The 27,865-nt window shown below is 36.0% G+C and overlaps 4 protein-coding genes across 5 annotated transcripts; 3 read left to right on the forward strand and 1 right to left on the reverse strand.

The window, feature by feature from the left end:
* Window positions 1-2,759: 2,759 nt before the first annotated feature.
* On the forward strand, window positions 2,760-4,306 carry LOC132182872 (7-deoxyloganetin glucosyltransferase-like). The gene is made up of 2 exons (XM_059596228.1): window positions 2,760-3,263; window positions 3,358-4,306. The coding sequence occupies exons 1-2, from the start codon at window positions 2,760-2,762 to the stop codon at window positions 4,291-4,293; spliced, it is 1,440 nt and encodes a 479-aa protein (XP_059452211.1). The 3' UTR covers window positions 4,294-4,306.
* Window positions 4,307-10,341: 6,035 nt separating this feature from the next.
* Window positions 10,342-14,721, reverse strand: LOC132181403 (uncharacterized). The gene is made up of 11 exons (XM_059594608.1): window positions 14,570-14,721; window positions 14,274-14,407; window positions 12,916-12,997; window positions 12,470-12,540; window positions 12,230-12,331; window positions 12,036-12,125; window positions 11,596-11,670; window positions 11,465-11,497; window positions 11,275-11,355; window positions 10,727-10,786; window positions 10,342-10,653 (listed from the first exon to the last, which is right to left on the reverse strand). The coding sequence occupies exons 1-11, from the start codon at window positions 14,622-14,624 to the stop codon at window positions 10,495-10,497; spliced, it is 942 nt and encodes a 313-aa protein (XP_059450591.1). The 5' UTR covers window positions 14,625-14,721; the 3' UTR covers window positions 10,342-10,494.
* Window positions 14,722-15,561: 840 nt separating this feature from the next.
* On the forward strand, window positions 15,562-20,523 carry LOC132182742 (putative BPI/LBP family protein At1g04970). Its single transcript, XM_059596073.1, has 6 exons — window positions 15,562-16,064; window positions 17,164-17,303; window positions 18,390-18,741; window positions 18,992-19,240; window positions 19,924-20,049; window positions 20,124-20,523. The coding sequence occupies exons 1-6, from the start codon at window positions 15,657-15,659 to the stop codon at window positions 20,355-20,357; spliced, it is 1,509 nt and encodes a 502-aa protein (XP_059452056.1). The 5' UTR covers window positions 15,562-15,656; the 3' UTR covers window positions 20,358-20,523.
* Window positions 20,524-22,441: 1,918 nt separating this feature from the next.
* Window positions 22,442-27,417, forward strand: LOC132181065 (tRNase Z TRZ2, chloroplastic). Of its 2 annotated transcripts, XM_059594114.1 has the most exons (8): window positions 22,442-23,000; window positions 23,730-23,892; window positions 23,975-24,045; window positions 24,528-24,623; window positions 24,703-24,816; window positions 25,617-25,685; window positions 26,139-26,213; window positions 27,108-27,417. In XM_059594114.1, the coding sequence occupies exons 1-8, from the start codon at window positions 22,605-22,607 to the stop codon at window positions 27,195-27,197; spliced, it is 1,074 nt and encodes a 357-aa protein (XP_059450097.1). In that variant the 5' UTR covers window positions 22,442-22,604; the 3' UTR covers window positions 27,198-27,417. The 2 variants fall into 2 exon arrangements, with proteins under 2 accessions (XP_059450097.1, XP_059450098.1); XM_059594115.1 differs by lacking the exons at window positions 26,139-26,213; window positions 27,108-27,417 and adding an exon at window positions 25,888-26,132.
* The last annotated feature ends 448 nt before the right edge of the window (window positions 27,418-27,865 follow it).

Raw genomic sequence — 27,865 nt, forward strand, 5'->3', positions numbered from 1 at the left:
CTTTTTTGTAAATACTCTTTAATATTTGAACAAGGATTTTCTCCTCAAACTCACTCTATTTTTTTTTTTTTTTAATACCTTCAAGCATCTCATAAATATATAAATCTACTTAACTACCGCGCTCAAAAGAAACAATATCGAAGATACACAGAACCTCTTCCAAAAGAACATGTTCATCGGAAAGAGAAAGCGCTTCATTTGCAAGTCGATGGGCTTCTTCATAGCCACTACGTCTCACATTTTCATCACTAAATCAGCACATTCAAACAAGTCAGCAATCCTATGATTCATTGATTCAGGGTCCACGTTTCATGCTTGGCAGCCGTAGTCTTCATATTGATATGAGAAATGCTATTTTTCTTTCTCCTATCCAACTTCTATCCAACTCCATCCATACTTTTTTCAAATCTAACATTGAATCTGTAGTGGTGAATTTGAAAAAGAGTTAAACATACGATATAGACAATAATTGAAAGAATAGCAGGTCTCTATTGATATACCAAGCATCCAACCGATTAGCCTTGAGAAGAGAAAACTGACCTTGGCTAGGTTGTCGGTCTTGAGGTTGCCAAAACTCCATTGTTGGCCAACAAGACTTATCAATATGGAATTTATCAATTTATCTTTATTTTCTATTTTTTCTTCCGGGGTAATTTTCCTTACCCCATAAACTTACGCGCCTTTTGCAAACACTCTCCAATGTTCAAAATCTCTCACTTTACTGTATTCAACTTTAATTTCCTTTCACTTACCTCATTCTGTTAGGATTTTCTGTGAAAATCCTAACGGAGTTCCTCTCACGTGTGGCGGACGTGACTTATTTTTGTTGAAACACCCATTATACCACTGCCCCTTTAGACAGAACCTTACGTGTCGTTCTTCTTCGCGAATGAATTTTTTGGATTAAAACCTCATCTTCACCATATCAGAGGACACAAACATGAAGATCAGCAACAACAGTTGCAGCAAATGGACATTCAAAACGGCCAGCAATGCTTCGATTATTCTTCGCTACCAAACAGTCCCTACCCCCCAACTCCAGACCTCCTCAATCTCTTCCACTTGCCCAGATCCATCCCCTTCTCAAACCCGACCCAGAAGACCGCAAATTATCAGAACCCCATGGTTCTGATATACATATTTCTAACTTGTTATACTAACAGCTAGCTGTGATCTTGGAGATGTATACAATGTAATTTCTTAAGTATAATTAAGATTATGAGAATGAACTTTTTCATTCAATTGGTAAATCTTTTTGCTCTCTGTTTTGAATGTAAACTTTGTTTTGGGTCAACCCCAGAAAAAGAAAACAAAAAAAATTAACAAAATAGTGGAAGAAGAGCTACTTTCGAATGTGAGCAGTTGATTGAATGTTCTTCTTTTGCACTTCCCTCTTGCCTTTTTCCCATTGATAATGACATTTAATCAAAAAAAAAAAAAACGTGAAATAACAATGTGATGATCCTGATTTTTCAAGCCCAATAATTTTGACGTCCCGCACCATACAATGACCGTTTCCTTACGATTTCCGAACCAGAGACATCTATCTCTAGAACCCCGCCACGCCGTCGGCAGGGCTCAAGGCTCTGCTGCCCTTTTCCCGGCACCCTGAACCCGGAGTTATCGTTTATCTGCTCGGCGTCGGGTTCGGGTTCGACCCCAGATCTAAGGACTACAAGGTGGTGAGGATTCGAAAAGTTGCGCGCGGCCCTGATGCCACAAATCGGGTGAAGAAGGAGGTGGAAGTGTACAGCGTAAGTGATGGGTATTGGAGAATGATTGACGTAAGCGTGCCCTTTGGTTTTCGTGGAGGTTGGCGGACGGCAGCGTTTGGTGGGTTTTTTTTTTTTTTTTTTTGGTGGTCGTTGGGTCTCATAACCGTTGCTTTCGATTTCAGTGACGAGGTAAATAATTGCTTGCTGTTTGTGTCTAAAGTCCTCGACGAGCTTCAGAAGATGGAAGAAATGGTTTTCGTAGCAAAGAAGAAGGACACGTAAGGTTCTGTCGGAAGAGGCAGGGGTATAACGGATGCTATTAAATATTCGATCTTTAAGTGTCTCAGAGGAAAGAGATGAAAGGAGATATCGAGGGTGTTGTTTTCGAAGATGGTTGGGCTGAAATTTGCTCAACCGTTTATTTAAATTACTATAACTAATTTTTAAAAAGTCTCTATAATTAATATACGTTTACAATGACATTATTTAGAAAGAGAGGGATGACATTATTTAGAAAGAGAGGGAGGGGGAACTGGCTGGGGCATGATCCCATATCCACTTCCTTAAAAAGGATATTTTAAGGAGTAAAAAAATAATAATAATTATACTGGTCTTCCCAAAATAAATTGACATGTCCTGGTCCCCCAACTCTCCTCCGCACAATATCTTGGCCAGCAAGTATGTAATAGATCGGATTGTTCAATGAACACAAAACCTATCAAAGCAAAAGACAAATTCTCCTTCAAGTGTCCATCAGAAAAATTAAAAAAGTGGGGCTCAGTATAAAGTTTAACATGTTCTTTGAACATACGAGAGTTTAATATACTAAATTGTCAGAAATTCTTCCAGCTAAATTAATTTGAACAAAAACTGTTGTCTTAATTTGAAGGAGCCGCCTCTGTTTACTTGCTTGTCAAGTAAATGATGAAGTCAAAAAGGGGATAAAGAATATTCAATGCTTTCTGATGTTGGAATTGTAGCCAAATGGATCATTATATAAGACGATACAATGAAAGTACACAGATAGCAGAAAGAGAGAGCGAAATGGATTCCAAGCCTCATGCAGTTTGTATTCCATGCCCAGTTCAAAGCCACATAAAAGCCATGCTCAAATTTGCAAAGCTTCTCCACGGCAAAGGTTTTCACATAACTTTTGTCAACACTGAGTTCAACCATCAACGTTTTCTGAAATCTGGAGGCCCCAAGTCCTTGGATGGCTCGTCTGACTTCCAATTCAAAACCATTCCAGACAGCCTTCCTCCATCGGATTCCAACGCCACCCAAGACATTGATGCTCTTAGCGAATCCATTATGGAAAACTTGTTGGCTCCATTTTCAGACATCCTTGTCAAACTCAACACTACTGCAACTTCTTCAAGCAATCCTCCAGTGACTTGCATTATCGCAGATGGTTTCCTGGCATTCACTCACACTGCTGCTCGTGAGCTTGGAATCCCTATTGTAATGCTCTTTACCGTCTCTGCTTGCAGCTTAATGGGTTCTATGCAGCTTCCTTGTCTCAGGGACAAAGGCATCATACCCCTTAAAGTTATGACATCAACACCCTACTGAAATATTATTCTTGGATTATCGCTATTATGATTGATTACAAGTTTCCGAACTAAAAACATAATTTTTTTTTGCAGATGAGAGTTATCTGACAAATGGGTACCTAGACACAGTTTTAGACTGGATTCCAGGCATAAGAGATATCCGATTGAGGGATCTCCCAAGCTATGTTCGTACTACAAATCCAAATGACCCTGTCTTCAAAATGGTCAGTGAAGCAGTAGAAAGAGCTCCTAAAGCTGCAGGAATCATTGTTCACACATTTGATGCATTAGAACAGGAAGTATTGGCTGCTCTCTCCTCCATGTTGCCTCCTGTGTACGCCATTGGCCCTCAGCAATTGCTACTGAATCACTCACCCAATGACCCTCTGGAATCAACAGGGTATAGTTTGTGGAAAGAAGAAACTGAGTGCCTCAATTGGCTTAACTCTAAGACACCAAAGTCAGTGATTTATGTAAACTTTGGTAGTATTACTGTCATGACACCACAGCAGCTGGTTGAGTTTGGCTGGGGACTTGCAAATAGCAAGTTCATGTTTCTGTGGATAATTAGGCCTGATTTAGTTGTTGGTGAATCAGCGATTTTGCCACCTGAGTTTCTGGAAGAAATTAAAGGAAGAGGACTAATTGCTAGTTGGTGCCCTCAAGAGGAAGTGCTTAGCCACTCCTCAATTGGAGGGTTCTTAACTCATTGCGGCTGGAATTCTATAATTGAAAGTGTTTGTGCAGGAGTGCCTATGCTTTGTTGGCCTTTCTTTGGGGATCAGCTAACAAATTGCAAGTATACTTGTAATGAATGGGGCATTGGCATGGAGATTGATAATGGTGCCAAGAGAGGGGAAGTGGAGAAGATTGTGAGAGAGTTGATGGAAGGAAACAAGGGTGAGAAAATGAGGAAAAAGGTCATGGAGTTGAAAAAATTGGCCGAAGAGGCCACTGGTCCACATGGGTCATCAACCATCAACTTAGACAAGTTGGTGAGTGATGTGCTTTTATCAAAATGTTAGATGTTTTACAAGAGACTAGTGATAATAATAAAAAAAGTATCATCATTGAAAATTTTGGGTATATATACTCTGCATCCGTTTGATTGCTGCCCAAGGGTTTGACTTGCTATAGTGTTCATTGGAGAAAATCCAGCTAAATTTAATATGAACATAAATGACATCATGGGTGTTTATATATGTTTGTGGGAACTGGGAAGAGATTCATGTGTCATTTAGTTTATTATCGTTTTGTGAGCAGATAAAAGGAAAACATTTCCCTACCAATTAAGCCAATCGAAGCAACGAAAGCAGACATTTGCATCTACTCTTGAAGAGAGTATATTCGGAAAGCATAAGCTTTGAGTCTATTTCACCACCTGAGCAGCTTGAGACTTGGATTAGGCTGTATGAGTTTTATAGATTGACGATTTTTTTGTTTTTTTAGTCTATCAAATAACGGATCAAATGAGGGAATATTAAAGTAATGGTTAAATGATTAAATTTACTTTTTTCTATCAGCTTAAACTTTTAGGATAACTGATAATTTAACATTGAATCAAAACCAAAGGTCTTGGATCGAACCTCAACTCCGTCAATTCATCGGTTTCAACCACTCCCACGAATCAAGAGAGTCAAGAGAGTCCCACTAGAGTTCACCTATTCATAGCTGTTAGAGATGGACACACCCTTGACTCAATGGTTGTGCAAACTCCACAGAATAATAATGGAATGATAAATGCAAGAGATCAACACACAGTATTTACGTGGTTCGGCAGTGGGCCTACATCCACGGGACTAACTCCGATCAATCCATTATAAACAACTTGTTACAATGGTGGTTACTCAAGTTATGCAAAACTTGAGTTAATACAGAAGTAAAATAATACAGAGAGAAACAACCTCTGTTTAAACTAATATACACTCTCAGTGGTGTATTAAAACACTCTTTTCTTAACTCTCTCTGTAGAGTATAACTGAAGCTCTCCTCTTTTGGCTTCTCTTCTTGTGTGTTGTTGATCTTCCTCAATCATCATTTAAGGCATAAGGCCCCTTGGCTATTTATAGCCAAAATTAGAACTATCTAGATGATGAACTTAGCCCCCAAGTTAGAACCTTCTAGATGAATGAACTTGGCTCCCAAGGTAAAACCATCTAGATGATGAAGACAAATTGAGAACCTTCTAGATGAATAAAGAATCATCTAGATACATCTTGAAGAGAACCTTCTAGATGAATGGAGAACCATCTAGATAAATCTTTGAAGAGAACCTTCTAAATGGATGGAGAACCATCTAGAATAATCTTTGTAAAGAACCTTCTAGATGGATGGAGAACCATCTAGATAAATCTTTGTATGACTTGCTCCATTTTGTTTAATCAAAATCTTATCTTAAGTAGGGAAAAACCTTGTCTGCAACCAACAATAGCCTCTATAAAATGAGGAGTCATCTTATGATACAAATACGTACTCATTCCCTACTCGTATTACTCTTAATTATTATTGCTCATTATTTCCAAATCTGATTACTTTTGTCATAATCGAACTCTCGCTCATGTATTGGAGGTGGCACAATCGTCACACCCTCCATCTCACGATTTGTCATTATTAATCATTTTTCGTTCTTAGCAGGCTTTAAATTAAGTTGCTACCAAAATTGACATCTGTCTCAACATATATATATATATATATATATATATATATGATGTTGCTCCCCGTTTGTTCTCAAATGAGGGGGGAAACACCTCTCTCTCTCTCTCTCCCACGTACGCTTATCTCTCTCTCACACGCTGCCTGCACTCACACGAGTCACACCTTCCTTGTGAAGGTGTGGCAGGCGCTGCATGTCTTGGCTTCACAATTCACATGATATATCTCTGTGAATTCTTTAGATAAATGTTGGAATCTAATAAAACTCCTATATTCTGCTCATCAAAATTTTATGTGGTCAAGTGTCATTTATCAAGTTGATGTAAAAATGGCACATGGTTCAAGTTGATGGCAAATGACACTTTGCCACCTAAGATTTTGATGAGCAAAATGTGGAGGATTTATTAGATTCTAGAATATCCCAATTCTTTATGTTTTCTTTTCCTTCATTTGTTTCTTCTCTTTGCACACCTACACGTGAAATTCCTTCATTTTTTATTAGAAAATGTTAGGCTTATAAACACATTTTACAAAAAGAAATTTACAAACTGATGTGGCACAACATAATTGGGTTTCTCAAAATTTGAATTTATCTCATATACAATCATGTTGTATCCAATCATGTTGTGTCACATCAGTTTGTAAAATTTTTTTTATAAAATATGTTTGTAAGACTAGCATTTCTCTTTTTTATTTTTATTTTTTTTTAATTAAAAAATAAGGAAAAAATTGGCCGAGTTTGGCAAAATAGTCGGGTCCTATCATTTTTTTTTTTTTTTTTTTAACTTTGTTTTGCATATCTCTCTCACTCTCTCACACACGCCCATGCTCACACCTTCCACTTGAAGGTGTGGCAGCCGCCTGCACGGCTTGGCTTCACGTGAAAAGCCTCTTCCCTTTTTTAAATTCCCTTCCCTCAATGCCCCTACCATAATCCTATGTTTTACAAAATTGTCTCTCTTAACCTATTAAACCACAAAAGACCTATTATTCACAATAATAACCTCTTGTCTTTTCTTTTTTGTGGTTTAACCAAATAAATCTATAAACCTCAATTTAAATCCTCTAATATTATAGAAAATCACAGCCTATAATTATCTCTTCATTAACAAATTCGGGTCTTAAAATAAAATCACCAATTAAAACAAACGCGGAATTATCCTTAAATAATTATTTCCTCCAAAATAGAAAAATAATTTTCGGGGTATTACATTGAAGGAGTCTCATTTTCTAAAATCGGAATGCAAATAAATGTCCTTAAATAATTATTTCCTCCAAAATAGAGAAATAATTTTCGGGGTATTACATTGAAGGAGTCTCATTTTCTAAAATCGGAATGCAAATAAATGTCCTTAAATAATTATTTCCTCCAAAATCGAGAAATAATTTTCGGGGTATTACATTAAAGGAGTCTCATTTTCTAAAATTGGAATGCAGATAAATGTCCTTGGTTGGCATGCTAAACATGGCTGGATCACATCTCCATAAGTAGGGGAGGCTCATGCGCATGCCTAGATAGAACCATCAGCCATGGAGAATCTTCTTCAACTTGCAATCAAGCTGGTGCTTCTCTGCCTTGTGATCATGGCCTCAGCCATGCCACCTGCTGTGGAAGCCAGAACATATCATCCTACTATTTGTCCATGCCCTCGATTCCCTGACTGCTGTCGTGCAAAAACAAAGTACTGATCTTTTGTTTTTCCTTTTGTTGTTTCATCTAAATGTTTGTGTTTCTTTGTGAATAAGAGGTTTCAGGTGAACAGGACAGCCAGTTAATTTGTTGACTGGTGTCAATCCTGAGATTAAATCCTGCAGTTGTCAATAGCGAATTTGAAAGATGGGAGAGTGCTACCTCCTTTGTGTAGCACAAAAGCTCATCTTTAATATAATGTGTTGTTCAGTATGTCTTATATTCTACTCGGATCCCCATTCCATCAATCAATGAGTCTGTTTGGCCTTATGATTTCGTAGGTTAAAAGTGTGTTTTAAGAAAAAAAAACATTGACAGTTTGAAAACATATGTTGGAAAATCTAAATTTTCAAATCACATATAATGTGGTATGTTTTAAATAACACATGAATTTTAAAGACGGAATCACAATTTTACCAAACGTTTAATTACTTTTTAAAAAAAATTGTATTTTCAAATAGTATATTTTAAAATCGTTATCTTTTAAATTACACGGTTTGAAACCGCAAAACAAAATGGCCTCTGAATTTGTTTGAATTTTTTGAGCAAGTCCATGTAGCATAGGGTTGAGCTAATAGGCCTAATTTATATGTTCTAATCCAACCCAATATTGTATTATTAGAGTTTGTTGGGATATTTCTCATTGGCCTTGAGGATTCACAGGCCAAACATGTATTTTTAAATAAAATTGTGGAAAGTATTCCATTTGAGAGTTTTTTTTTAAAATGATGGTTTGAAAATATGAAGAAAAAAAAAAAGCACGTTGTCGCACAACATGCAAGGAATGTGTTTTTAAAAACACACTATTTTTTTTTTTTTTTTCAAACCGCAAATGTTACCACATGCTTAATTACGTTTTTAAAAAATAAGGTTTTATTAATTGCATTTTAAAATTACTATTTTTTAAAAACTTCACATTTTGAAACCATTAAACCAACTAAGCACCAAAAATAGTATCTCATGAAAAAGTATTTGAACTGGAATCTTCAAAGAAATTTTTAAAGTGGTTATACCTGTACTAGGGTGAGAATACGACTCCTGAAATGGGAATCCTCAATCCTATTTGCATTAGCCGGTTTGGATCCCATTCATGCCCTGATGGGTCTCCCGCTTGCCCTTTTTTATAGTAAAAAAATAAAAAATAAATAAATAAATAAAATTGTTAACCCAATTTGTTTAAATTTTGAATCGTTTAGGAGTATATTTTTACAACAATTGCAATTTTAAAACGTAGAAAATCTTGGTTTTAAAATGCGTGCTTTTAAAAGTTAAAATGCGATTATAAAAGTCAAACTAAGATTTTACCAAATGTTGAATTGTGTTTTTCAAAATTGAATTTCAAATCGGACATTTTAAAATCGTTATTTTTAAATTGCACGTTTTGAAATTACAAACCCAAATGGACCCATAGATTATACTCATGTTTTCTTTATTTTGTTTTGTTATTTTCCTCAAGATCTTGTGCTTAACAATGTGTTATGTTGCAATGTGATCAGAGTGTTTTAATTGTTCTACACAACTTTTTGATTGATTGTGCATAAAGTTTTGATTGCAGATGAGAATGGCTATTCCCCTAAATAGAGAAAGAGTAATAATTATTCCTTGAAAAACATAATGTGTTTTGCATGATAAAAAATAAAAAATAAAAACCATTTTTTTCTTCTTCAAACTTAAAATTTATAAAATTAAAAAAAAAAATAAAAAATTAAAGCATTCTATGAGTGGCCAACCAACCTAAAAGAACATCGTAGGTGACTGCACCACCCCATTGTCATTGGTGGTGGTCGCAGCCACCCCCAAAGCATCATTGAGGGTGGTCTTGTCTACCATCGAGGTTATTTCATAGTGGTCGGCATAGAATGTTTAGATTTTTTTTAAAAAAAAAAAACTATTTATTAATAAATCTTTAGTATTTTAAAACTTTTGACACATATCAGGCAAGAGCATTAGGTGTTATCACCAAACAAAAAAATATGAATAATCATTTTATTCCAACTCTTTGTATTCCTAGTAATACCCCCTTTTTTTTCTTACTCTTAAAAGAATAATTATTTTGTATACCAAACGTGTGAAAAGTGTTTTGATGGCTCTTCTACACTGCTCTTTGCTCAATTCATTTCAAGACCCCAAGTTCTAACGAAGGAAACATCAAACATTCAAAATGCCGCATCAACAGGATGATTTCATTATCTATGATCATGGATTTGGAACAATCAAACATAGCATACCAGGCCCAATTAAGATTTCCTGCAATTAGGGTGCCCAAATTGCCCTACAATTCAGATAGTAAAAAGACTGCAGGACAACCCGTCCCGAGCAAGCTAGGGCATGGGCCATGCATGCCCCTCTCTGTGAGCTACCCAAATTCCACTATAGTTCGAACACCTCAATTGTAGGGGATTCCAATCCCTATAGAGTTACTTGTCCAAGACAGCTTAAGGGGCAAAGTCCACCTGCCTAGACCCTGCAATGCTCTTTATAGTGCAATTCAGGCACCCCAATTGTAGGAGATCCAAATCCTACTGGATCCTGGAGACAATTGTATAAAATTATGAAGCATAACCGGAGATGGATGGGTTTTTGACATACAGCCAGATGCATATTAGATCGGTAAACATGTTCTTAAATGGTCTATACAATAATACACTTTCATTTGCACCATTGAGATTATGGTGCTTTATTTAGAGCATGTATGACATTGAACCCCATACATTTTCCAGCGGGAGATATGTAGAACAAAGCACTGAGAAACATTTATCACTGGAAGCAAATTAGGGAATGCTGCAGCCTTGAACGTTTACAGAATCAATAGGAAAGATATCAGCTCACAAAATCAATAATAAAATGACGAAACAAAGAATCATGCATCTGAACCCCTAATATCTCAGCCCAAAGAAATCCCAACTGGATATGACCTATGTATTCTATTTTTCAATGTCGGAACTTTTTCACCAGAGAAGTTGTCAATATCTTTTTTCTGCGTGCTTATCATTGATTTATCAACCACAACTGAGTCCTTAGTTTCAGCAATGAATTGGAGACCCTGAAATAAATTGTCATACCATGTCATTGATGACTGAGAGCAAGATTACAGTAAAGAATGAGACTCAGGATACCTTAAGCGATTTCTCCTCAAACATGATTGTTGAATGATTTGCAACCTTAGCACTGACATCCTGCCAAAAGACAATGTCGAAATTAGCTTCTTTTTTAATGATGTGGAACCTCACCAAGGCATGGCTCTTTGGAGTTCGAACCCACCCCTGGGGAGTAAACCTCAGATATACGACTCCACCTACAAGAACTGTGTATTAGGTAATTCAGAGGAACTCCTAGTGCGGAATCGAACCCAGGATGTTTGAGTCTACAGCTCATCCCAAGCCCGCCCTTTGACCACTAGGCTGCACCCTGATGGGTAGAAATTAGTAATATTTTAGGAGGAAAAAGATAATGAGTCCAAGATGATATAGGTACACATCCCTCGGCCTTATTGAACAAGGATCACTACTATAAGTAGGGCCCACACAATTGGCTGTCACATAAATCAGGAGACCTTGCACAGGCATGAAAAGTTCATACTATATCCCAGTTACTACCCAGTTTTAGGTGCCTAACAATCATTCTCAAATACACATAGATGCAACACATGCTTATGGTATCTGACCTGAAAAAGTTTAGTATTTAGCCCATCTTTGATGCCTCCAGCCACTTGGCATAGATACCAGAGACCAGAGTTAGTCATATCCTGTATGATGTTGGGAATAAAATAAAGGAAGATATCAATCACATAGAAACTTTGGGTGAATACATATTGCAGAATGCACTTAATTTGACTACATTATCAGAAAAATAACCTGTTTGCTTTCAAGTTGCTCAACCTTTACTTCCTGTTGAGTTAATTGAGAAACACAACGTCAGTATTCTTATAAGCTTACTTGAAATTAGCATGCCAGAGGGAAAAAAAAAAAAACTGCAGGCAACTCACCAACCCAGAAAGCATTTGATGGATCGATTCAACATCAAACCCAATTTGAGAAATATGTGACTTCACCTCATTAACCTACATACGAAAAAGACAGCAATTTAATATATCCATACTTCAATATGAACCCCAGGTGCAAGTGGTGCCATTAGCACTTGAATATATTCATGGAAAACCCAAATCCAGATCCAACAAGAGATGCAGATATGAAAAGATACTAGTGGCTATTGTGATCCTAACAAGAACAACACACTAAAATGAATGGCTAGAGGATCCTCTGTTGGCTGTAATGCTTCAACCAAGGAGAAATGAAGTGCAAGGTAATTTGATCTTCATCAAATAATAAGATAAGACCCCCACTCGAGCAGACAGCATCTCTTGTGTCTCATTTAAATTGAAATGCATTTCTGGACATTAAAAGAAAATAAAGAATAGTTCTGTACATCATTTGCAATAAGCTTGGTTGTTTCCTTCTGCTCTTCCACCTTCCAGTCCAAGTTCTCCAGTTTCTTGGTTAGATGCCTCTTAGTTGCCTGCACGAATTGGCATTCAAAGCAGAGGTGAACTTTAAACACTATAAGAGGAAATAATAACCATCTGAAAACTTACTGGACAACGGCAAAGCAATGCTACTTACAGCCAGTGCTTCATGGACATTCTCTAACTGTTTGGAGACAGTCGCAACAGCATTTGCCATATTGTGCTTTGTTACAAACATTACATCAGAAAGCGACCAACCCTACGCAATAGAAGAAAGAAAAATTACAAATTCACCCAAAAGTCAACAAAAATAGTTGTTCTTACAACTGCAGTACCAAATGCAACACATTTGTGACAACAAAATCGGTGGGTTTCGGTCACAACTAAAAAACCTTACCTTCCACCACATATAGCAATATCCCATTGCTCCAAGTGCAGCAGCAGGCACAACGTAAGATGCATAACTCCCTGTGTGCACATCAAAACATGTAAGCATCTCTTTATAGTTAACCTCCTCTAACAAAAAAACTATGCCTGTTTAATAATGCTGCACATAATATCGAAAGTTATGATAAATATTAAACAAGAAAAACTGAACCAAGGTAGTAGAGAATTACCAAGGAGTTCCAACACATAGACAATTGGGAAGCAGAGATAATCATTATTAAAATGAAAAGGGAAAAAACTATAATTAGTTGATTTGAATTTTTTTTTTTTAATCAGAAAATATGATTCAACTAAAGAGTAAATGAAGAGAACAATGAAGCATGCCCAATCAACCATACTGAATCCACATTTCTCAAAGAAAGAAGACAGAATAGGAATAGAACTTAATCTACATACCACTTGATGCCGAATTCCCATTAAAGATGGTTACCGGACGGGACACAGCTAACTCCCTGATCTCTTGAGCCAGTTGCCGAATCTGAAGATTAAGGCACAAGCATATGAGCACAAATAACTAAACACCACCCTTTGTGAAGATGAATATATATAGACCACTTGCCTATTAAAGCATTTTAACCCAATGGCATTCAGGAACTACTTTTTTGTTGGTAAATTACATGTGCACCCAGTAATATATAAATCCACAACCTTACACACTCTCCATCCCATTCTTATGAGCGGAGAGGGAGAGATATTTTTATTAGAGCTAATTAATTTGAAATACCTTAGCATAACTAACTAAAGCATTTGAAGTAGGAGCACACAAGCTATGAATATAACAGACTAAACACCACCTTTGCGAAGATGAATATACATAAATCACTCAACTATTAAAGTATATAAAACTAATGGCAATTGGGAAATTATTTTTATTGGTAAGTTACAAATGTATACAGTAACATTTGAATTAGAGCTCGTTAATTTTAAATACATTAACATAACGAACTAAAGCATTTGAGCTAAGAGAGCTCACAAGCATATGAGCATAACAAACTAAAGACCCCCCTTCGTAAAGATGAATATACACATATCACTCAACTATTCAAGCATTTTAAACCTGACAAGATTCAATAACTTTTTGTTATTTGGTAGAATATTAATTAAATGATTAAATACACAATTTCCTATCAGTTTAAATTTTGGAATAAGTGGTGATTTGACATGATATCAAAATAGGGGATCTAAATTCAATCCCTAACTCAATAGTCTAGCCCCAATTTAAATTAAATATTTCCATGTATTAAACCTCACTTGTTAAGAGATAAGAGTGTTCGAATATTGATTAAATGATTAAAATTTAAAATTTCATTACAACTTAAAGTTTCTGAGATAAATGGGGATTTAACATTAATGCTAAGTTACACATCCAACACTCAAACCCCCCAACTTCACATTCTCTTTGTCCCATTCTATATGCAGAAACTAGAAAGGAAGAACTATTCGATCTATAGCTCATTAATTTGATTTTACCTTAGCATAACTAACTAAAGCATTCAGGATAAGCGCACACAAGCATATGACCATAACACACTAATCACCACCCTTTGCGTAAAAGATGAATATATCTTTTTTTTTTTCTTCTGGTTAGGTGTTTCTCTTGTATATTGATTACGCACTTGTGCTTTTTAATGAAGTTCAAAAAAAAAAAAAAAAAATTACAAAAATCACTTTAACCACGAAAGCATTTAAACCCAACACATTGGCAATTGAGTTAGAACCCATTAATTAATTGAAAGTTACTAGTTTTTGGATACCTGAGCTGCAAGAACTGCAGTATCATACTTGAGAGGCGAGGCCTCAGCTTCATTCACACCCTTCAGCAATTCCTGAAGCTGTGCTATGAGATCCGACAGTCGCCCGCTCCTCAAAACAACCGAACCCGTCAAACCTAAATCACACAACAACAACAACAATAGCATCAGTTTTGGAATAAGAATTGCAATTTACCCTAACGAATAATTTAAATTACATAATAGTGAAGGTTTTAGAAATTAATCATATTAAATTAAAACAGTGACCGAAAATTAAAGAGCTCCAAAGAAAAAGTGACCTGCTCCGACAAGGATGAGAACCTTGGAGGTTGAAACCCCAGCCTGTAACGCCATTTTCGCTCCTCTCTGCAGCCGCAGAAGAGGGTATTCAATACGCAAACCTCATTGACCAACCTTCCCAAGAAAAGGAGGGGCATATTTGGCATTTGGATGAAAAAACTTTATTGGAAAGGAACTTACATGGATCTAAATTTAGGTTGTAATTTTATCGAACTTAGGTTTTAATTTGTAATAGCGGGCTGAGTTTGGGTCGTATTTAATTTGTGCTTTTTATTAATTCAACATATTTAATTAAATGTATCCGTTTCTTCGATCCTAATTTATTAATTTTGTATTGAGTTTATATTGAATTTGTGAGTTGTGTTAATAATTTAGAACTATAAATGTATCGTATTGGGTATAAATTGTATGGAGACATGAATTAGGTCATTTCCAGTTCATTTAAACTAGCTAATATCTCGTTAATTATATTTAAAGGATATTTTTGTCCTCTCGAAAAGTGAACAGACAAAAATACATCTCTAATATAATTAACTGAATATTATCAAATTCAAATAAAGTGGAAAGAATCATGTTCCATTGAGATATAAGGTATAAGATTATATACGTCAACTCGAATTCAACCAATTTAGTAATTTACGTTAACATTATAACTTTTTGTGTTAAGTTCACGGTTTTGATTAGCTGTACTTTTAAAAATTATTATTTTACAAAATTTTACATAAATTGTGTTTTTAAAAATAACGTTTTCATAAAGTTTATTTTTAAATTGTTGTTTTTTCAAATCTCTCAACCAAACCAACTTAATAAATTAGATCAAAAGTGTAGAGAGAGAGAGAGAGAAAGACAGAGTTTATTGAGTTAATTATTTCCATTGGAAGTTAATAAAAATAAAATATTTTAAAGTGTTAAGTGAAAGTAAAGTTTATAATATTTAATCAAAAAAGACAACTAGTTGGCATTTTTGACATTTCACTAGGGAGTCATTTCACCTGGGAGTTCGTCCACACCAAATCTGTTTTTATCTTCCCCCTGTTCCAAATCCGAACAAACCCAAAGCCATCAAAGTTTCGCAAGGACACCCCAATGGCACCCACTGTTCTCTTCATCCTAATATCCTCTTTCTTCGTTCCCGCGCATTCCCTTCTCGAACCCACGGACCAAGCCTTCACCTCCGTAGTCCTCTCCCGACAAGGCCTAGATTTTCTCAAAGACTTGCTCGTGGACAAGGCCGTTTCTTCTATAATCCCACTGAAACTACCCAAGATTGAAAAATCTGTGAGAATCCCTTTTGTGGGTAGCGTTCATATGGTCCTCTCGGACACTAAAATATACGAAATTGATGTTTCGGAGTCGTATGTTAAGCCTGGCGATGCTGGAATTGTGATTATCGTGTCAGGAGCTACTTGTAATTTGAGTATGAATTGGTATTATTCTTACAGTACGTGGCTTGCGCCGGTTGAGATTTCGGATACAGGGAGTGCTTCTGTTCAGGTATGGCTTATTGTTGGAGTTTGTTGCAAACTTTTGAGTGTATGCAATTGGATATGTGTTGATTGGGCGTGTTTGAATGGGGGTTTGGCATCTTTATTGTGCTTACATTCAGGCTTAGCATAATTTTTCAGAATTATAGTTGAATTTTATGCAAATTTCTGGATTTGAAAATTGGATTTTGTTTATTTGGTATGTTCAAATGGGAATTGAGTAGCTTCGTAGTGTTTCCTACGTATGATTGGTTTGACTGGTTGATTAAACCGAGAAAATTGCTTGGGATACTACGCAATTAGAGTATGATTTTATAGCATTAGGGTGTGCTTCTTTTTGTTGTTGTGTTCGTTTGTTGGGGTGGTCTCACTGGATTTTATAGGTATGGTTTAGCTGGTTTTATCTAGTTTATTGTTGGCTTGGTTTTGTCAGACATGGAGAGAAGTCTCTATTGCTGATGGGTTGATTTCATGAAAATCTTTTACAGTATGCAATTTGGTTTGATTCATAGAATGTGCTTTGAATGGAACTTAGTTGCTTTATTGTGTGTTGTATAGTTGGAATCATTAAGAAATTTCACTTTGGTTATCGTCTTGGAAATAGCTCCAGTTAGACCGGACCAGCACTGGGTAATTTTACCGTTTTCATCATCGTGGCAACTACCTGGAATCTGAGGATAAACTGTTATTTCCTATAGTAATTGTTGTTATGCAGTATTTATGCGGTTTGAAGGCTTGTTCTTAAGCAGTTTTTACATAAAGGGGATGCCTTTGTATTGCTTTAAGTTTGGGTTGTAAGACTTGTCTGTTAATTTGAAAGATATGGTTGCTATATTACTTGTTACTCTTTTTCCCCCTGAATTCGGTTATCTTAGGGAGTTCATCTTTGGATTCATGTTCATAAGATACAATTTGTTTTGAAATTGATGGTCAACATATCACCACAACCCTCCTCCTTTATCCAGGTTTGCTTTTTTTTATATTAAAAAACGAAAAGCATGATCTTCATACGCCCGTTAGAGCTTGTCTGGTTTCTCTTTTGTCTTTGTTTGCTCATTTCTCATGTGTCCATTAAATAAGGAATTTGATGAATGCTTATCCTGGGTAAGGTTGAAGGCTTGGAAGTGGGGCTTACTTTAGGCTTGGAGAATGATGAAGGAACTCTGAAGCTATCCCTTATGGAATGTGGTTGTTATGTTAGAGATATTTCAATAAAATTGGATGGCGGAGCATCTTGGCTCTATCAAGGGTATGTAATATAATGTAACTCAATTTTATCATCAGGCACTGCTGTATGATATTTGCCCTAGTTGTTTTGGTTTTTTGTTTGACAGTTGGTAATTTTCCTCGTTGTGTACTAGAGGCTGGTAGTTTTTCTTTCCAATCATCTAGTAGTAATGTTTACATTGCAATTTTTGCGTATTCTAGCATTTCCTCTAAATAAAAAGATAAGTGTCTACTGATTCCAAAGAGAAGGAACCCACCAGTCTCAACCAGCTTGGAAGAATCCACACTACGTTGCCACCATGCATGAAGAGATTTCTGCTCTCTAATAACCTTGACCAATCCTATATTTTTTTCTTTTTTTTCCAACTTCAGTTCCAGTAGTACCCACCATTCTTATTTGTGCAATCAATTGATCCTCATTCATAATGATTAAATCGTCAAACAACTACTCATCCCAGCAGTATTAGTTCTAGCTGTTCATTAGTGTTGCCTGTTTATCTGGCGCCTGCATATGATCTCTTCTTTCACAAACTTTAATAGACAGGCAGGTTTGTCCCTGAAATCAGTTTTCTATAATTTGAAAAGCTGATGGTTTAACTTGATAGTCCCAGATGTCAAAATTCTCAATATGGCCCGTAGTTGAAAACACTGTTTCCTCATGCAAATATGTAGAAGTTACAAATCATCCTCCATTCCCCCTTAATTTTCCAAAAGCAATACTTTGGAAACAGCTGCCTTAAAGTTTTAACTAAAGTTAGGGTTGAGTGCCGTCCTTGCTCTATACAAGCAGGTTAGAAGGCTTCTTTCTTCGTTATTTCTTTTCTTATTTCCTTTTCTTTATTTGTGTCTCTCTATTATGTGCTTCATCACTATTATGGTTATAATGGATATTGTTACTCCTTTTTATTCCAAACATCCTTTGGCCTCATGAAGCTGAGGAATTTGGCTATCCCCTTCCCCCTTCCCTTGGGGCGCACTCACTTACCGGAAAAGGGGAAAAATTCAAACATCCTTTGCCAATTCCTTTGCTTTGCATAGCTTCCAGACAAAAACCAGGATCATCTGATTATTTCACGTTTTTTAACACTTTATTATTGTCATGTGGCAGGATGATTGATGCCTTTGAAGATCAAATAGGGTCTGCAGTGGAAAATGCTATTACTAAGAAACTTGAAGAAGGGATTTTGAAGCTCGACTCCTTTCTGCAAGCTCTTCCAAAAGAAATTCCAGTGGATGACAATGCTTCTCTGAATGTAACTTTTGTAAAAGACCCTTCATTGAGTAATTCTTCCATTGGATTTGAGATCAATGGGTTATTCACAGAAAGAAAAAGAGATCTAGTCCCTAAGTATCGGTCTGCAAATACACAACCTTCGGTGTTCTGCCCAGATTCATCTAAAATGCTTGGAATTTCATTAGACGAGGCTGTCTTTAACTCAGCATCATTCTTGTACTATAATGTAAGTCTTCAACTTTTGCAAAGATTTCTTTTCTTTTCTTTTTTCAGGACCCTTCATTAAGATTCTTGTTTATATTTCTGAAATGAGTAACCATATTTTTAGCGTATATGCTATATTGTAGTATCCTTCTTTCCTGTATGTATTATATCTGTATTAATGGTAATAGCAATATTGCTGCTATTACTACTATTGTTGTTGTTCCAGATGTTATTCTCATATTGATTAATAAATGATTTGTTTCTCTGGTTAGGCAACGTTTATGCGATGGATTGTGGACAAAATACCAGATCAGTCTCTTTTGAATACTGCTGGATGGAGATTCATTATTCCCCAACTGTACAAGAAATACCCTAATGACCCTATGAATTTGAATATTTCTTTTTCTTCTCCTCCTGCCATAAGGATTGCAGAGAATGATATTGATGCTACTGTTAACGTAGACTTGATAATTGACGTTTTGGATTCAAGCGAAGTAATACCAGTTGCATGCATCTCATTGGTAAGCTTATTGATGGGTGAAATAATAATTTGGATTATCTTTACTCTTCACTCTGTTTGTATTATGTTGTTCTTTCATTCTATTTCCCTAGTCTTATTCTTGGATGATATTTCTATTGTATACCAATTGCTTTTCTTTCTCCATCATTCTGTAATGCTTGAATATTACATAATCATTATCAATTTGATAATGATGAAAGGGCGGGCCTAAACATGGGGTTGCATTGGTTGGTGAGACAAGTATGGCACAGCTTTGGAGAGTGCTGATGGACATCTGGCTATTTCTGTATAACTGACAATATCAACGGTAGTAATTAGTCAAAACATTAATTATACATCTTAGGCAATATTTTTACTACATTATCAGATTAAGTAGCAGTTACTCCCTAATATTCAGGGTATCCACAATGCATAGTGTATGCATGTTATATACTAGATTACCTCCATAATATATGATATTGTCTTTTTCTTTTTTGCCCTTTCTTTTCTTATTCACGTGTATCATTTTAGTTCCTTTTCCAAAGCTGTGCAACTTGAGATGGTGTTTTTCTCCACAAAACCTCCTCCCCACCCTTTTTGTCTTTTAAAGATGAATATGAAGAATGTGATGTTCCTCTCTTTTTGGTTGGGCCATAATTTTCATATTCATGATCAGAATTGTTCTGTTGCTTTGTGTTGGAGCAGGTAATTCGTGCTTCAGGTTTAGTTAAAATTGCAGGAAATAACCTTGCTGGCAGTGTGAAACTAAATGACTTCACAATGTCATTGAAGTGGAGCAATATTGGGAATCTGCGGTTATATTTAATTCAGGTACTCTTAAACATTGAGTTTATATATATTTGCTTCTTTATTAATAAAAGGCTCAAAGTCCTCTTCTGTTGCAGCCTGTGATGTGGACAATAATTCAAACTGTGTTCTTGCCATATGCAAACTCACACCTTGGAAAAGGATTTCCTTTGCCGATCATCCACGGTTTCACCCTTCACAATGCTTTGATTATTTGTTCAGATTCAAGAATTATCGTTTGTGGCGATGTAGCATATAAAGAATCAAACAATTTTAGTCAGCTTCTAACCCATTTGGTAGATAAACGTAGGTTACCCTTATTAGATGTCTGAAAATGTTTATAGGAAAGGGAAGCAAGAATCAGTTCCCCCCCATTTGTATATGTTGTTTGATGTGTTTTTCAGGTTGAATCTTTCACCACTTGGATGTATTCATTGTACAACAGAACCCTTTTAACAGTAGATCTCACTGTATAATGAGCATGCACAGTTCAGATCATTTTTTTTCTTCTGGTCCTTCAGATCCATTCCTAGGGAGTAAACTCCGGATACACGACCCCACCTGCAAGAATTGTGTATCAAGTAATCTACAGCCACCTATGGGTGTAAAAAAAAATTGCACTTTCATTAATTACGATTTGAAATCGCTATTTTTGCAAATTGCATGTTTTTAAACTGCTAAACCAAATTGTAATTGTCAAAGAAAAAGCAGTAAGGTCTTGAAAGTTCAAGTTTGCATGATGGTCTAAAGGGAGCTATAAGCCTTTTTTGTTTCAGTAAACCAAGGTTATTGTTTGGATAACAGGATGGGGAATTGTTGCTTTGGAAAGAAAATGCTACAAGAAGTGGCTTTAGGCATGTTTGGTCTAAAGCTTACAAGACATTAAATATTATTGAGTGTTGCAATATGAACCCAAAACCTAAACGAATGAAAACGTGATTGAATTAGTTCCGGTAAGATAAGGAGCTGTGTGAGGTGAAAATCTCATGTACGATTCTGTAAAATGGCAGTAAAGGTGTTTTTATCAGTTCACTTCAAAATATCAATCTCTAGATTAGAAATTACTACTTATATACTTGGTATTGCCCATGATTTACAAGAACATTTATACTTGCTATTGTCCATGATTTACAAGAACATTTTGTACTTTAGTAAGGAGGAAGCAAAAAAGCTCTCTTTCTCTCTCCCCACAAAAAATCTCCAACCCTTCCCCTTTGTTTCTCCGGCAGCCTAGGGCGAGGGAGTTACGACTCCCTCATCCGCCCCCTTTCCCCCCTTCTTCTTCCCCCTCCATTTTCCGCCTCATCAAAGGCTCTATGCGTCTCCTTGGAGATCCTATCCGCCTCTATTGAAGCCTTATTTCTGTCTTGCAACGCTTTCAACCCTTCTTCCATCATAGATTGCCCGATTTCAGCCTAAATCAGCTACCCTCAACCTTGGATCCGCCCCCTTTTGAAGTTTTTGGTCTGATTTGCAAAAATTCGTCATTCCAAGATGTCATAAAATCGAAAGGTCTCATGAGCTTTCAGTGGACCCCAAAAAAATATTGCTTTTATAGGAAAATGCTTAAAACAGCTTGCTATTGATCGCCGTTTACCATTGCTGGCAAAAATGCCATAAACAATGTGGTGTTATAGAAGATGGAAGAGACATTGGCCAAAAGGAAGGTAAAAAAAAAAAAAAAATGGATGGTGGCTTGCTGTTTATCTTGCCAAAAAGTTGATAGAAGAACCCAAAGGGCCAAACCCCTAAAATCTAATTATTTGACCTTCGAGAGAATTGTCATGTATATATAATCTAATTAGAAAATAAAAAAATTGTTCTTAGACATAAAATCTTCAGAAATAGTTCTAAAAGATTATTGTATTTGATATTATAATTTTGCACTGTTTTGGTGCATTTAAAAAACATTAAAATAAAACCAAATTTTTTATTAAAATATTAATTGAATAATTAAATTTATCATTTTCTATAAACTTCTTAAGATAAATGACAATTTAATATGATATCAGGAAATATCTTCAAACTCGACTGCAAATTTTAAGAAATATTGATTCTTATGACAAAGGTTAAAGTTGTCAATTTTTTACACACCCACGGATCCAACACAAATTTAGCGAGTCAGGATTAAATGATATGATGCATTTAATTAAATGGGTTGTGTTAAGTTTGTTATGTATAGTCTTATGCAAATGCATCGACATGATCCAAACCCGACATTTTAGATATAAAATTTTTTTATATGACTCACAAATTCGGCATGAACCCAACAGAGAATTAGCGGGTTATAATTAAAGAGTCATACCTATTTAATTAAATTAGTCTAATGAAGTTGACTTATATAATTGTTTATCTATCATCTTAGATAGCAAACGTCTTGCCGTTTATATTTTGCAAGGACAAATACATTCCACAATTGAAACGCCCTCGCAACAGCTTTTCTCCTCGGAAAACGGAGGTGTCTATCTCTCTCAGCTTTTGTTCCCTCCACGGACAAACAGACACACCACACACTGAAAAACCTCTCAAAAATCCTCTCTTATGTGCTTCACTCTCACTCACACTCCCAACACCCAAATATGCAAACATCTCTGACCATTTCACCCTTCAAAACACCGCTAATTTTCCCACCCCACCACCCCATTTCACCAAAACCCCCACCACCACAACACCACCACAGTCCCCTCTCTCTGCAAAACCATGTAGGTCCGGTTTATTCCGTCAAAGGGTCGGGGTATTTGTCTACAATAGGTCAAGCTATAAGAGAAGAAGAGGAGTACAGGAAAGCCAGGGCTCAAGTTCTCAGAAAAGGTGTGGACTTGGAAGGGTATACGATTGAGGGAGTTTCCATTGGTGGCCATGAGACTTGTGTTATAGTTCCGGAGTTGAAGTGTGCTTTCGATATTGGCCGGTGCCCCTCACGCGCCATTCAGCAAAACTTTGTTTTTATCACTCATGCTCATCTTGATCACATTGTGAGCTCCTCTACTTTTTTACCTGTTGAGTAACCATTATTGATGTTTATGTTTTGGATGGAGATATTTATGTTTTGGAAGAACGCCCATTATTGATTCAGCCTTATTTGTGGATAATTTGGTATTAGTAATGGAAAAATTATGTGTTTTGTGTGTGTGTGTGTGTGTGTGTGTGTGTGTCTTTTGTGGGCCATAATTGAAAGAAATCACCATTGTAAACATGGATTTTTATGGTTTTTAAGCATTATTGATATTCATGTTTTGGAATAATACCCATTTTTTATTTTGCCTCATTTGTTCATAATTTGGATTAGTGGTAGGAAAAGAGTGTGTTCTTTACTCTAATTTTTGGGTGATGATTAAATGAAATCATCATGGTAAACATGGGTCTTTATGGTTTTTACGCGTTGAGGATAATCATGGAGGTTTCATTTTGTTTTCTTTTTTTTATTAGATTGCTGTTTTGAGCTGTTGAATTTGAATATGTTGGTGTGAATATAAATGCATGTGGTTAGCCCATGATTTGGACGTTATAGACAGGGGACATTAGAGTTTGAACTATTCTTGGAATTAGTTAAATTTTTGTGCTTCCCAACCAAATTTAGATTGAGTTTGGAGCGGGGTTCACTTTTTCATTTGTTGAAATAAAAGTGAGTTCAGCTCGATGTGGAGTCTATTCTGATGACTAGTGTTCTGATCCATATGTACTTTCTATATTTACCAACTCAGGGTGGGCTTCCAATGTATGTAGCCAGTCGTGGTTTGTACAACTTGACGCCTCCGACAGTATTTGTACCTCCTTGCATCAAAGATGATGTTGAGAAGCTTTTTGAAATTCACAGAGCCATGGGCAAAGTGGAACTAAACCTTGATTTGGTTGCATTGGATGTAGGTATGCAGCAGTAGTCTACTTGTTTGTCTGTGTTATGAGTTTGTATCTTTTTGCTGAAAATAATTTATTAAGATGCCTTCAGGGGATACATATGAATTGCGGAATAACCTTGTTGTCCGAGCATTTAGAACTCAGCATGTCATACCGAGCCAGGTGATCTTCATCTAATGATTCCTCTTATTATTATGTACAATTTTCCAGGAGGAAAAAGTATTTGATTAGACGTACTGAGATTGTTGGTTGTGGCAGTTTGGTATACATTACTTCCACAAGAAGATTCTTAGTTTCAACAGCATGTTAAACTTTTGGGCCGCATAGATTGCATGGCCTGATGTTTTTGTCATTATTGGTGACTGAAATTATTTTTAAGAGACGCCAGGAAATGGACGGTGGTAAATCTTTCTATTACGATTTTAAAAAGTTAAAGTCTCCGTAGTTATGCCTATTTTTTGACTTGTTAGCAGATTATGCAGCACTGAACATGTGCCTTGTGTTAAATTGCTGTGCTACAGAACCTTGGGCTTGGGTTGAGACATTGATATAGATTATTAATGATATATACGCTCTACAATATCAACTGTTTGCCATGTAGGACTGCTCAGAGTCTGTAATATGGTGTTACTTGGTTTTTTCAGGGTTATGTGATCTACTCAGTTAGGAAAAAGCTGAAGATGCAGTATAGTCGTATGAAAGGCAGACAAATTGAGAAACTGAAGAAGTCTGGTGTTGAGGTTTGTAATTTCTGCGATATAGTTTTGCCCTAATCTTCTGTTACATAGCCTATGTTTGACTTGAACTCTTCTTCTTCAGATTACAGACATTGTATTGTCGCCAGAGGTGGCCTTCACAGGCGATACAACGTCAGATTATATGCTTGATCCACGCAATGCTGATGCGTTGAGGGCAAAAGTTCTTATAACTGAGGTATGAAGTAAATAAACTCCTTATGAAGTTGCTTGTCGCTGTTTACATCATGGAAGTTTGTGGGTGTGCTCTTTGTGTCAAGAGAATAAAGCCTTATTCATTTTTAGAGGCAAACCTGCTATACATTTTCAACTTATTGTTAACCATGAATATAAACTGCAAAAGTTAGATGTATGACGAGCCAAAATTCTTCACGAGATTCTGCTGTACGACATCCCATGTGATAAAAATGAGTTTCTCTATTGACCTTTTTATTTTTAGTAGAATTAGAGTTTTTATAACTAAAATTAGGCCATTGTGCTCTTGAAAACTGGAACTCGTTCCATGCTACATGGACAGTACTAAAAAAGTGCTTTAGAGTGGATGTATATGATTTTCCTCTTTGGTGGTCAGTTCCAAGTCTTTGCATGGCTGCCCTTCAAAATGCTGACTGCCCACTGGTAAAAAGCCTTATTTTTTTTAATCCATACATATACAAAGTCACAGAATAACTTATCAAAAAAAAAGAAAAAATACAAAATCATAGATTAATACACAGTTTCTATCAGCTCTCTTGATGTTCTAGTTTCAGTAGCTTGTATCCAAAGTTTGTGATTATCTATTCAAAATGGAATATGCTCAACCCTAGTTATTTGATGCCAAAGGATGTAATAGAAGAGATATGGTTTCGCCTAAGAATTTTCAGATGCTTGATGCAGATTTCACTAAGCCATGCAGCTTAAATTAATGTTCTTGATTTTATATCATTCATTGAGATTCTGGTTTAATGCCATGTCTGATGAATGAAGCTTTTTTAACAGGCAACTTTTCTAGATGAAGGGTTCAGCATTGAGCAGGCACGACAGCATGGTCATACACACTTATTTGAGGTATGTCAAGCATAGAGAATTTCATTTTGACTTCCCATGGGACTTTATAACTTTTGTCGCATATCTTGAATCCGGAAAGGGAGGGAGGTCTTAATTGGTGAGCACAAACACCAGAAAGGAAGAATCATAGTTTTTTTCAACTTTTTTACACTTGGGTGAGCATGCATAGCTTGTTTGTATAACCCATTGTATCATATGATAGCTTTTAGCAGCTAAAGCTACTTTGGAATGACCCAAGAGAAAATCAGATGGTTGATATGACCCAATGCATTGATTTATCTAGATTATCTTTTTGTCATTATACCCAAGGTATGAATCTCATCCAGCTGATTCACCCACTTCTTGCCGTCCTCCATTCTTATCTAAATAACCGCTTTGGCTATTTAAGTATGACTTCATCGAATATTTTAAACTAATTTGGTTTACTGAAGTGGGATTCTGTTGGAACTGCAGATCATTGAACATGCGCAGTGGATTAGAAATAAAGCAGTTTTATTGACTCATTTCTCTTCCCGCTACAGTATAGAGGTAATTATTTATTTCCACAAAACTGTCTGACACTGTTTGATAGTAATGGCAATGTGTAATTACTCTATCAGCATGTAATTGTTGAAGTTCCATACAATACCTAGCGATTTGCTGTAGCAGGGGTTTCCTGCATCTAAGAAAGGCATGTTGACAGGATTATGCTGAAATCAATTCCTAATTTTTGAGAAACTTTAGCCACCTAAAAGAATAGGGTTTTGCATCCCTTGTTTTTCTTTTTGCTCCTACTAGTTAGGTGTTTTTTCTTGTATACTTCTTGTGTACCAAGAGATGCCTTAGACATTTAAGGATATTTTGATTACTTTAAAAACAGAATAGGGTAAAATAAGATGGTCCTGAATCATTTGATGATCAAGGTCTTTTACCAAGTTGTCCTTTTTGAATAGATGGTAGGATGAAACTGGCAAGTAGTTCCATTTAAAAGAAACTGGGTTTTCGGGTTTTCTGAACATTGGAGGCTAGTAGAAACTCTTAAGAAGTACTTGTCCTCAGGTCAAGTTTAATTAAAAGAGTTATATTTTCCAGCATTGCCACAAGAACGTTGCAGACTGGGTTTTTTTTATATATATATATATTTTTTTTTATAACGGGGAACCTCGACAAGTCAGGGCCCTTCGGACCTACCCATGTAGATTAAACTTCGGACCCGTGCACCGCACCCTTATAAATTTCCCTACATGGATCAAGGTAAATCGTTGGCTTTTACACCAAGGAGTGTGGCCCTAAGAGAAAGTTTGCATGAGCTGAAACTCACTTGCATGAGTAGCACATGCTTGATTTTTAGGAAGAGTTTCATTTTGCAGGGATGACCCTTTGTCCTTGCTCCTTTCTCTTCACAAGTCATATTGAGTAATTGTCTATCGCTGTTAATTGCAGGACATCCGTCAAGCTGTATCGAAGTTGCAGTCCAAGGTGTCAGCAAAAGTGGTTCCTCTTACGGAAGGTTTCAAATCAATGTACTCTTAGATTCCATCCCAGGGTTCAATTTTTATATGTTAGCAAAGGTTGTCACCTAGAGAGAGAGAGAGAGAGAGAGAGAGAGAGAGGATTAATGTTTTAATTGAGATGTAATTAGTTTGTAACTTATTCTTGTGTTGCTAGTTGCTAGTGAGAATCCATTTCATAATGTGCCTTGTTACTGTCGGTATTGCAAAATTTTCTATTTAGTGGATAGCTGCTTATGATTGTTTTCTTGACTTCATAACTTTTATGATCTATTATTCTTTTTCTGTTTGTTTCAAATATACTTCATGTTTACTTTGGGTGTGCCAGTTGGTTTTTAACGGATCCGTTTACTTATATGAAAGGGAAAATTACAGTTTACCCCCTCAAAGTTAACAGCGTTTTTCAATTCGAACACCAAAGTTTCAATTTTTGCAATCTACTCTCTAAAGTTTCAAATTTTTGCAATTTGATCAATTTTATCCAAAACTTCTCATATTACCCCTAATTTTTATTTTTTATAAAAAAAAAAATTCGGGGTGGCTCTTTGGTCATCTAGTCATTTTTGCACCCTCAAATTTGTTTTGTTTTCATAAAAAATTAAAAATTAAAAATTAAAAATTAAAAATTATGGGCAATATGGGAATTTTGGAATGATATTGGTCGAATTGAAAAAAAATTAGAACTTTGTG

Source organism: Corylus avellana, chromosome ca5 (genome assembly GCF_901000735.1).
Source record: "Corylus avellana chromosome ca5, CavTom2PMs-1.0".
NCBI classification, from domain to species: Eukaryota; Viridiplantae; Streptophyta; class Magnoliopsida; order Fagales; family Betulaceae; genus Corylus; species Corylus avellana.